Here is a 12,454-nt window from a genome sequence, read left to right on the forward strand (position 1 = left end):
GAGACTGACAGGGGGTGTTGGCTCACTCCGCTCGGTGGGACCCCGGGGGCAGCAGGAGCTCTTGGCTTGCGCTGGTCAGTGGGGCCTGCTGTGGGGCTGCCCATCTTCCACCTGTTGCCTTGTTCTGAGCTTCTTTGAGCTGCTCGTGCGCGTCTCTTCCCGCCCCGGGTTCCCCCAGCTTGCTCTTTGGGGGACAGCTGCCGGAGTTCCCGAGTTTCCTTTCGGACTCTGACCTGTCTCTCCAGACTCAGGGACCCCATTAAAGCACCCTAGTACTGCTGGGTGGGTGAGGCGCTTGCAACAATTGCTGTTGCTTGTTGTTCGCAGCTTGTTTGCTCCGGTTGTTCCGATGTTACCCTTTTGGGTAACGGGCGCCGCAGCAGGGATTGTCTCCCTGCATCTCATCCAGAAACTCCTCTTCCCCTACTTCTGGCACGACCTGAAATACCTGCTTAAAGTGATAAAATATGGGCTGACCGTGGAGATCTACAGGCTGCGAGGGAAGATTTTCACGGTGCTGGACAGGTTTGTGAAACAAGCTGAAAGACAGCCCAACAAGCCATTCATCCTCTATGAAGGGGCTGTTCACACTTACCAGGACGTGGATAGGAGGAGTAACAGGGTAGCTCAGGTCTTCCTGCAACAAGGAGCTCTGGAAAAGGGGGATACGGTGGCCCTGCTGATGAGCAATGAACCTGACTTCATCCATGTGTGGTTTGGAGTGGCCAAGCTGGGCTGTGTGGTGGCTTTCCTCAACTTCAACATCCGATCCAGGTCTCTTCTGCATTGTATCAGCAGCTGTGAGCCCAAGATACTTATTGTGGGAGCAGGTACAGTATATACTTGTTTTGTATACTTATGCTTTTAACCTCATACACTGCATTTCTCCCCACGTCCTTTCTTTGGAGACCTGGTTTAGACAGATGATGTATTAAAGTAGCACCAAGAGGCCCCCAAATCATGAGCAGGTCCCTTTTGTGTGGTAGGCTTATGAGGATATTGTTCCTAACCCAAGCAGCTTACAGTCTAAAAAAAGTTTTGTGTTATTTGTGTGGCATAGAGAAGATGACCCCTGCAAACATACAACAGACAACTAGCATTTAGGAGAGGGATGTAATAATAAGGGGTAGCTCACTTTGTGTTAGTTTCCAAATTATGGGTGGATTTTTGTTGTGTTCAGAGGAGATAGAACTCCTTTTTTGACCTGCGTGTATTGTACAATGTAATTAGTGTTTATGAGAGAGGGCCTCAAACCAAAACCACATATCCAAAATCAGCTTGATTGGTAAAGAGCTTCAGCATCCAAATCCAGGTGCTAATTTTGCAAATGGCTCTTCATCTTTATAAAAAAACTAAGCAAAATCTCAGACTGGAACACTCCTGATCTTTGGGGTTGGAGTGTGTGTGTTTCAAAATTTACACTCTAAATATGCAGCTTTGTCCCATCTCTAAAATTATTACCTCAACCTGCACTCTGTGCCTTGTTTCTGGTTTTCTACGTATTGCTGTGCCTTTACTAGGCTGAGAGAGGGATTTTGCACCCTTTTCACCTGATTGGTGGAATTCCTTCTACATAGAATTGTCGTGGTCAAAGATACCCACGCAGTGATTTTAGTTCAAAGACTCAAGCCTGAGGCCAGTTTATTGACATACATACCAGTGCACTGGGGTGCAGTCCGAAGACTGACACACCGAGGACCGCTCGCAGGCGGGTTTTTATTTCATTAAACCGCAAGCAAAGTACAAACAATACGTCATGAGTTAAGAAATTGGGGTTGGGGTCAGCCCCGACCCCCCTCCACCCGGTACCCTCCTCATTATTTTCCGAGAAGTGGGTCTTTATTTGGGTAGAGGGGCGCTTGGTGGTTTTCCCCAGGGATGGTACTTGGCATCAGTTTGGGTACATTTCTCGGCAAGGCACATGTTATTTTCCGGGGTTTTTCGGTTAGGGGTTAAGGGGGGGGGGGTTATAGGACGCTAAAAGAAGGTCTATGATTGGTTAATTTGCAGATAGCTGGAATTGGGAAATTTTGCAGATAGCTGCAACTGTAAAAATGATTAGCTCTTTGCAAAGGCAATTTCTTAATATAAGCGGATATTCTATTTTTCCAGCGGTTCCCCCCCCCCCCCCCTCTGGCCATTACCCTTGACCGAGTTTGGCAGAGAACTGTCTTGCTCAGGCTTTAGGCCTGTACTGCTCTTTGTGAGGGCAGTCAGCATAACAGATCTCTGTTGGAGGGTTTATTTCAGGGCCTTCAGATTCACAGCTCTGGCTATTAAAAAGAAGGCCCCCCCTGCTCTATTTCCCCACACTGTCTACAGTGGCGATTTTCTATTTTTAAAAGTAATCTTAAAACTTCCCCCTGATTATTTTTAGTTTCATTGGATGTTTTGTACTACAGTTTGTATTACTGTTCGTACAAGTGTCTGAAAAATATGAGTGGAGAAGAGTGTTATTTACGCAAGCTACTGAAATTAGAACCAGCGCTGCAATGCAAATTCAGCAGGATCACAAAACACATAATGACTACAGTGGGTGGGAGATGGTTTTCCTATCCCATTCAAAAAATTTCCTGTTCCTCATCGTGATGAAACTAAATCTTTTAAAAGTTTTAAGAATGAGACCCCAGAATAGCCAAAAGCTTAGTGATTAAGACGCTCGCCTGTGATGAGGGAGACCCTGCAAATGAGGCCAAGTAGGAGCTTGATCTCCCACATCCCAAGTGAGGGCCGTAACCACTTCTTGACTATTTTAAGGTGAGGGCTTTTTCAATCTCCTCTCCTGTTGGGGCTGTTCCACTTTGTATAAATAACTAAGCGAGCCAGACGGGGGGGAGGAGAGACTGACTGCATAGCCTGGTGGAAGACTCTCACCTGGGAGGTGGAAGAAAATGGGTCCGTTTCAATCAGTTAGTAGTTTCTGGCAAAAAAAAGTTTGGTTGAAAAATTCCCAACCATCTCTAATAATGACCTATTGAGTTTACATTTTTCTCTTTCACTACGTGTCTTATTCAAAATGTATATAATATCTCAATGTAATAGTTTAAAACAGTTAATCCTGATGTATTGAGGCTCTTTAGTGTTAGAGTGGAAGGAGGAGATTCATGTCTGTGAAACTTCTGATCACTTACAACCAGATCCTACCACCCTTACTACTCAGTTAGTCCCTATCGTTTCAATATGGGTAAGATACTACTTAAGATGAGTAAGGGCAGTGAAATCTAATCCTTAAAAGAGCCAAATCATGCAGTCCTACCTAGGCTAAATGAGCATTTTTGACAAATTGTAACTGCAAATTGTATCCCTTACTGCAGGAAGTTGTATAGAAGTAGTAAGTGTTAACAGCATAGGCGTAGTACCAGAGTTACTCCAACTAGCACAGAAAAGTGCACATTGAACTTTCTGGCACCTGTAATGGCAGCTGAACAGTATTTCCAGCTCTGGCATTGCTTGGGGCTTTCCACTGAGAGAGGGTTGCTTTGTCAGCGGCCCCTGACAACATAGGCTGCTTAGGGGGATATGCAGAATTATATCCCCTAGCTGTTCTGATTATGGCCCCTCTTTGGCCAGTGTTTCCCACTTTTTTCCCCCAGCTTCACTGACTGCCTAGGAGCCTCCTGGCAGAGAGGAAATTGCCGTTGCTTTCTGCCACGGCTGTGTGCCCTTGTGGAAGTCCTGTCGCTATGGCTCCTGAACCCTGGTTTACACTGGCCGAAGTCAAGATAAACTAGGAATGAATTTAGATCATATTCTGTGAATGTCCTGGAGGAGGGGAGTGAGTGAGATATTTTCAGGTGCTTGTGAATTCAGAACAGCTACTGTGACATACAAGCATCAGGATCCTTAATCAGGTTTTAAAAGGGAAATTGTTTTCTTGATAAAATAGATATTTGATAATAATTGACATTTAACTTGATTATTTAAACTAAATTATAAAAATAAGTATTATGAGACATCCAGAGCAGCACAGAGTTAAAGACATGCAGGGTGGACTCTTATGGACTGTTCCAAGATGGGATTTGGCTCCCCATTTTGCTTGCTTGCTTCTCCCTTTCCTGGAAACTCACTGGGTCCCCTACCTGAGTCAGTGCCTCCTTCAGATACATCCCAGCGTTTGATCAGTAATAGACACTAAGTATTTGTAGTTCCTAAACACATTCTAGAATCTTTTGCACGGTCTTCAATGGCATTTCAAGGGAGCAATGGCAGGCAACATAGATTCTTAGCTACATCTGATGACACCTGCAAGCTTTTGCCATAGGTTCTAGAACAATTTTTATAGTGGGGGTGCTGAAAGCCATTGAACCAAACTGTAAACCCCGTATATAATGGAAATAACTTCAAACCAGGAGGTGCTGCTGTACCTCCAGCACCTCTGGCTTTTGCTGAACACAATTTAGCAGGAACAGAGAGAGCCTTTTTGACAGGGAACTAAGTATATGGAGGGAATGAATCTAAAAATGGGGAGTTCGGGACTGGCCTTTTATTGTTAAAAGGATCATTGGTGGCTACCTGGGTTGTCACAGCTTATTTAGCATATGCATCAGTGCCCTTCAAATATTTTGTCAGCAATATTTCATAAAACTTTTTGAATGAACCGAGTAAGATTTTGTTCAGTACAAGTTGATCTCATAATCCGATTTCTATCAGTTATTACTGTGGGTTCATATCTGCCTGCCAATAAATACTTGCATTATTTCTTTGTTTGGAAAAATAGAGAAAACCTTTTGTATGACTAGCAATGCAGGAGGCAGTTAAAGCCAAAAGGTATTTTGTCTATTATTCTAAGGTCACAATTAACAATTATTTATGTATTAAGGTTGTTCACATCATGTCACAAACCTGCTCAATTGTTCATAGGGAAGCAGGAGAGGGAAAAATAGAGAAAAGGGCGTGGGGAGAGCTCCACCTCCATTAACACATGAATTTTCCCAGGAAAGCTAAGTAGTTAATACATTCTGAATAGACAAACATTATGTAAATAACATACAGGACTGCTATTTACTCTATTATAGTTAAAGATTAGAGCTAATAATAACTCACTGCAAAACAAACCCTAAAGTTTAATAGTACGTTACTAAGAAAAAAATAAACAAAATAGAGAAAGCTTAAGTTCACAACCTATGGCTTGCTTTGCCATCTGCTTATGTACATGTACCAGGTACCACCAGAAATGCTGTGTTGTGTTTCTTCCAAGAGAGCTGTTTATTCTGGAAACATGGGTAATACAAGTGTAGAATGAGCTCTTTAAAAACATCTGGTGGAGAAATTCAGTGTGCATTAAACAATACATCAACATTGGACAGTCTTGGACCTTTTTACATTCGTATAAGAGCTCTTTGGAAATAAAATGGAGAGTTTATCTTCAGCTCACATTGTTCATACATTATCCAGAATTAATCTAAGGTTTCTGGCTCTTTTAATATTAGGAAAATATTTAGCTATTTCCGATTGCCTTTTTTTCCTTCAGGAAATTGCTTATGGTTTTTTGCTGTGCTCTCCTGTCTAACCTGGAATCTCTTTCAAGATAACAAATGATTACAAACTGTTCAGATACTGTTCCAAGTTTTTAATACCAGAGTGCAACTGAAAAGTCTTTTGTAGAACCGACTCACGGTATTAATATTCAATACTAGGTGAATAAACAAACAAACCTGTACACAGAAACATTAGATTAATTGAGTAATTTTAAAAGTGGAAGCAGTAAATCAAGGATACTTTCAGTCTGGGGCATGATCTTAATTAATTGGAATAACATAAGGAAGATGTGTTTTAGTCTAGGAAGTGGGAACTGCTGCCTTTCTGTCATTCCTGAATCCTAAATGATAGTTTAAATTGGACTGTAACTGATATTTTTCCCCTTAGAAAGGATTGCCTGATTAGAGGATAGGGTAATCTTATGACCACAGCCCCCTTTTTTCTTGACTTGTCTGCAGTTTAAATATAATTGATATTTCTCAAATACATTAAGAACTCAGTGTAAATTTATTTCTAAGACTACTGCACTGAAAAATAAAAGATCAGAATTATACCTGAAATTATGAGCGACCATAAAATCAGTGACTAATTTCTTAGTGTTCTTTATGCTCAGTAGTCCTAAACATGGGGAAAATAGTTTTCTGTAAATAAGCCAATGCTTTTTGGCACCAATTACATAAAATTGCAAACATTTCTAGGGATGTGAAACACAAGAGACAATAAATCATGATAGCTGCTCATTTTTTACTTGTAGTCTGTGTATGTTTGGAGAATGGTGACATCAGTTGCTGTTTTCTGCCATGCCATTTGCAAGGGGATAATTTTGGGTTAAGCAGACCACTAGAAACACTGCAGTTGTGTCACTAGTGTAGACACTTACTTCAGCGATAGAAGGGGTTCTTCTGTTGCTGTAGTAAATCCACCTTTCCAAGAGGCAGTAGCTAGGTCAGTGGAAGATTCTTCCATAGAGCTCACTATGTCTACACCAGAGCTTAGGTTTACCTAAGTACATTGCACAGGGCGTGACATTTTTCAGTCTTGAGCAATATAGTTAAGCCGGCCTAGCTTTGCAATGTAGACCAGCCCAAGTATCCATAACTAAACTGCAGTGCATGAAAGCAGATTATCTTGCCAGATGAAACCTGGAGAGAAACATTAACTGCACTTCTCATCTGAGACATGACTGTAAACTACCCAAGATTAGGTATGGCCAAGAGATGGTAGTCATTGCTAGTGAGTTTTTATGGAGTGCTGGCTGAAATTTAAAGCATGGGAGTGACAGCAATTGTATGTACCATTGCTTGTCCTTTTCTACATGAAGTGCACCCCACCCCCAGGGCATCAGCACCTGGTTATATTCCTTTACTTTCACAGAGGTGAATCTGTCTCCTTGTATTTTGCTAACACAACTCTAAAACATTGAAAAACTTGCTTTAAGTTTAGCTTTCTGTAAATACATTATAAAATAGGTAACACAATGTTGTTGTTATTTTTAAGATATGCTTGGGACATTAGAGGAAATTCTTCCTAGCCTCCAAAAAGATATTGGTATTTGGGTAATGACAAAAGACTGCACTCTGCCACGTGTTAATACCCTTTTAGACAAACTGGAAGCTGCATCTGAAGACTGTGTACCAGTTAATCTCCGCTCTGCAAACAACCTCAAGTCCTCCGTACTCTACATTTTTACCTCAGGAACAACAGGTACAGCTCTCTTGTGTTTCCATCATTTCCTGAAACTGTATATGAAACCATCAGTTAATTTGTCTGTATCAGACACTCTAAAAGACTCACCTCAGTCTATAGGAGAAGGTATCAGGAGCTCAAGAAAGGCATTGGTCATTTCCAAGGCTGTTGGCATAGAGGATCCCTCTGACTCCGCATCCTGCAAAGGTAGCACCTTTTCCCCTGCCCAGCTGAATTTCTTAAATCCTGGGGCAGGGCATTATGCCCTTTTATTAAATAACTACTATTATTGGTGCCTGCTAATCAACACTGCAAACATAATACTAATATTTTGTGATTCTATAACACAGCCATAGAACTAATGTGTACATCTAGAACTTTACAACATCCTTTCAAAACAAGTTACTATGCACTTATTATGAAGTGGGTCTTCATTAAGTTGCTTTGAATGCAGGTCACCAAAGAGACAGAAAATAGGATTAAGTTACTAGCCTTTTAGTTTAGAAACAGATGGCTGGGTTCATTACCATTGCTCCAGTGGCTAAGAAGTTAAGACTTTTAAAAAATTCTGATCACTGACATAAAAAGCAGCATGATGTTGTTAGGATAAACAGATTGGTGTTTCTTAATCAGCTGAAAACTAACTTGTGGTTTCAGTCATGAGATGTTTTAAAAATAACTTGCATCTTACAACTTGTTTCCCCTGCCCAAGCATAATTATTTTATTGATTTTATTTGCCTCCATGGAACCATACATTAGTTTATTTTAGAACTAAATTCTATTTATTTTTAAAGTAATTAAAAAAACAGAACTGTTGCAAACATTATTCAGAGATCAGTTATGTTTGAAATAGTGGTGAAAAAATATAGCAGAGCTTGCTACTGTGGATAGAAATTTTGTTCTGAATACTCTTAGCTAAATCATGTTATAGACTTCACTAGGTAGTCTATAACATAGTTTCTACAATGTCATTTAAGGCCTCCATATGAAGCTGAAGTGGAAAGATGCAATGCACAGAATCAATCTAATATAGTTTAGTTACTTACAGAGGTAAGAAAATTTAAGTGATTGTATGTAGACCATGCATACTGAAACTTTATCTCTTTGAAGTATAGTGTGATTACAAAAAGAGCAGTTATTTAGCATGGAAAAAAGTTTAGAGGGAATTGAATCATTATGTTTAAAATCATGTCTCATGCAATCTGATTCATCTAGGGCAAACAAATCCATCCATCCTTTTCATGCTTTCCGATAATACAAGAACACATGATTGCTGATATAATTAATAGTCTAGATTTACTGGCCAAGTTAAAAGGAAATAAAATGTTGTGCAGCTTTTAGTCATCTTATGGAATCTAGAGCCAGGGGAAATCAAAAGCAAAAACCGTGGATGGATTTTTCAAAGTGCTAGATTATTTTGATCAATAAAATAATTTTGTGATTATGCATGCTAAAGTAAGAGTGAAGGCTGATTCCTAAAGGAAGGAATTTTTCCCTTACATAAAGCACTGCACAACTAGCTATTGGTAGGTACGATATGGTGGGACCTGAGTGCACAGGTTTGTCTTCCTCTGGAATGTCAAGTAGAGGCCACGGTCAGAGCCAGACAGGAGGAAATACTCAATGAACCATTGATCTGATCAGTATGGAAAGTCTTTTGTCCTGCAGTGTATAATTTATTTGTCATCTTTGGAAATGATATGCACTTGTGAGTGGCTGTCACCCCAAATACAGCTTTATAAACTTGTTTAGCTTACTTAATATAAACTCCTAATTAGTTTTTAATTTTGTATATTTAAGATTATCAATTTTGCAGTCCTTGTTTTTTTTGAGTTTAAACAGTGACTGCTGATGGTGCTCCAATGTGAGAACAGCATTTATCCAGGAGCACAAGAAAGAGAAACAAGTTCTTCTAGAACTCCTTTTCAGAAGACAAATATCTTGCTGCGTCCCACATCATCTTCTAAGGAGTCAACATTTGTGATTGGGGGTGGGAAGCAGAGGCAGGGAAGCCCTTGAATCTTACTGGAGAGAGATGCCATGAAATCAGTGTCATGTGATGTAGTAAAGAATCACAGAAAGCTGATTTCTTCTAACACTGAACAAGGATTAGAAATAAGGAAAATACTGTTTTTAAAGCTTCTGCCTCACTGTAGTGCTTGTGCCTAGAACCTTCCCCAATCTCCCTCCTACCAGGATCCCTGGTTCAGTTTAAAGAAACTGTACACATCCACACATGAGTTGCTGTGTGTGGAAAAAACAAAATGAAATGGAGCAAAGGCATGACAGCTGTGATTTCATAAATTTCCACCACAATTTCAACAAGCATCCATCCATGAAACTCTCTCTAGAGTACTACCACACCAGCATCAAATTCCTGGACACCATGATCAGCTTCAGCAGTGAAACCCTATAGACAACTATACATAGGAAACGCATGGATCACCACACTTATCTTCACACATCTAGTAACCATCCCCAAACACACCAAGAAATCTGTTTTCTACCAGGCACTCAGATATCCTAGAATGTGCTGTGAGGCCAGAATCCAGGTACAAACCTTAACACACTTAAAATCCCTTCACCACACAAGGAAACTCCACCAGAAAAGTAGATCACATCATGGAACGGGCCACCCAAATACCCTGACAGAACCTGCTTTAATACAGGAGGGGAAACAAACTTCCCACTGTATAACCCTACTTGTCACCTAATATCCCTTGCTGAAACCCATACAGGGTATCATTAAACGTGCACCCCATACTTTATGGGGACCATATCCTGAAAGAAATATTTCCCAAACTTCTCCTTCTAGCCTTCAAACAGCCCCCTAGCCTCGACAAGCTCATCATCAGAAGCATGCTCCCCATACACCAGGACATACCAACTCAAAGCAGTACCATCCCCCACTATAACACTAGATGCAAAACCTGCAGATATGTCTTCACTGTTATGATGATCAATACCCCCCACAACACACTTTTCAAGATCCGTGGGTCCTACACATGCCTATCACACCAATGTGGTGTACCTCATCCAGTGCACTAACTGCCTTAATAACTTTATCGGTGACCCCAGACAATCTACACACTCGAAGGAACTCACACAGAAAAATGATAAAAGATAAAAACATGGGTGAACACTTTTCACAAAATGATCACTGCATATCTGACCTCTCAGTCCTCGTTCTCTAAGGAAAGGGAACTTAATTTCATAACTCTGCTAGACACCAAAAATCACGGACTTAGTAAAGACACTGGATCTGTTCTACCCTTGTATTTAGCTGTGACACTCTGGGCATGTCTACACTTAAAACGCTGCATCGACGCAGCTGTGCCACTGTAGTGCTTTAATGAAGATGCTCTTAGTCAATGAAAGAGAGCTCTCCTCTTCAGCTTCGTTAATCCACTTCCCCGAGAGGCAGTAGCTATGTTGACGGGAGAAGTTCTCCTGCCGACCTAGTGCTGTCTACGCAGGGGGCTAGGTTGGTGTAACTACATCGCTCAGGGGTGTGGATTTTTCACACCGCTGAGCAACGTAGTTATACCGATAGACAAGAACTCTGGTTACCTTTCCCAGACCTGAAGCAGAGCTCTGCGTAAACTCGAAAACTTGTCTCTTTCACCAACAGAAGTTGGTCCAATAAAAGATATTACCTCACCTACCTTGTCTATTTTGACTATACATCAGGCCTAGAGCTCCTTCATATTTTTTCACATCCTGGACCATCTGTTGTTGAATCAGATGACCCAGTATGCAGTGAGTTTATGCACCTATGACCTGCTGCATATTTCTTACTTCTATAGGACCAACAGATATAGTGCCACATTAAACTTGCAAACAAGTTCTTAGATGTCTGTGTAGTTAAGTGGCTAGCTGAAAAATTGGCTCTAGAATATAGAAAGGTATTAGTATTATTGAAGTTCTTAACAGACTGGATACTTATGTACTCAACAAAAGTGAATTTTGACCTCTCAGTGATGTATAGTTTTATGTCCTTTTTTTTTTTTTTTTTTCATTTTAGGTCTACCAAAAGCTGCAGTTATCAGTCATCTGCAGATTCTAAAAGGAGCTGCTGGATTATGGGCATTTGGTGCTACTGCAGATGACACTGTTTATATAACTCTCCCTCTTTACCACAGTGCAGCATCTCTCCTTGGCATTGGTGGATGTATTGAATTGGGTAGGCTCACTTTATTTTATAGCATTGTTGATTTGAAGAGGGGATTAATTTAGAACTGCATTAAAACACAGTGCAGAATCATTGCTATCAGTGGGGTTAATTAAACTTGTCTTCTTATATCTGCCTTTCTAAGCCAAAAAAGAAATGAATCTGGAAATAATTTTAACCAGTTTTGTGATTTAGTTGATTAGTGGTTTTGTTGTTTGTTTGTTGTTTTTTTAAGAAACTGTAGAAAGGTCCATATTATCCATTTTTCTTTTAGAAAATTGGGTAAAATTCTGTTCATCCACTTGTTTGTTTTTGTTTGTTTGTTTGTTTTTGACATTAGGGTAACAGGGTAGCAGGCCCTTAAATGAAATTGGGCTCAGTGCCCCTGTTGCAGTCCAGGTGTACCTGAGTTTAGTGAAATGAGGAAGGTGGGGCGGCCCCTGGGAGTTATAAATGAGAGTTCAGAGGTTTGAGAAGGGAATTCAGAACTCAGAACGCTGAGAAGAAGCTTAGAAGGAGAGTTCAGAGCCCAGAATTTAAAAGGGGAGAGCGTCTAGAGTCCTGAGAATAAAGAGCTCACAGAGGAAGAACAGAGCTGGGCTGAGAGCTTCAGGGAGGAGATGCCCCTGAAGGATGAATCAGTGTGAGTTCCTGGTTTAAGCAGTGAACCCAGAAGATCAGGCTGGTGAAAGTTTAAGGCAGGAAGGCAGTTGGAGTCACCTACATACTTCTCCAGGCTAGAGAGCCATAACCAGAGAGGGCTGAAGGCTGCGAGCAATAAAGGGAGATGCTGAGCTGGACAGCTGAAGCCAGAGGGCCAGAGAGGGCTGAAGTCTGGGGAATGAGGGAGAGGCAACCCTGCCGATATCTCTAGGCAAGAGCTGGCACCCTATCTGGGAAGAAAATAGGGTAGATAAACGTCCAGGCTGAGGTGAGGTGCGGTGAGAGATGCCAGAGCTGTACCTGGGAGCTGGGCTGAAGTATGATGAGGGATGTCAGAGCTACACTTAGTGTTGGACTGTTGGATCTAATCTACTGTTTGGACTGTACTGAGGGATTCTGGTTTATGGTAGTGGGACTTTTGGTCATAAATTAACATCCTCCCCCTCCCCCCCAGG

At 41.1% G+C, this 12,454-nt stretch overlaps 1 protein-coding gene across 1 annotated transcript in view; it reads left to right on the forward strand.

Moving 5' to 3' along the window:
- The first annotated feature begins 349 nt into the window (after nt 1–349).
- Nucleotides 350–12,454, forward strand: part of SLC27A6 (solute carrier family 27 member 6) — a 61,689-nt gene continuing 49,584 nt past the window's right edge. Inside the window, exons 1-3 of the mRNA XM_065406422.1 lie at nt 350–830; nt 6,976–7,182; nt 11,190–11,348. Of these exons, the coding sequence (XP_065262494.1) occupies nt 350–830; nt 6,976–7,182; nt 11,190–11,348 (847 nt within the window). The remainder of the gene's footprint in view (nt 831–6,975; nt 7,183–11,189; nt 11,349–12,454) is intronic.

The sequence above is a fragment of the Emys orbicularis genome, chromosome 6 (genome assembly GCF_028017835.1).
Source record: "Emys orbicularis isolate rEmyOrb1 chromosome 6, rEmyOrb1.hap1, whole genome shotgun sequence".
NCBI classification, from domain to species: domain Eukaryota; kingdom Metazoa; phylum Chordata; order Testudines; family Emydidae; genus Emys; species Emys orbicularis.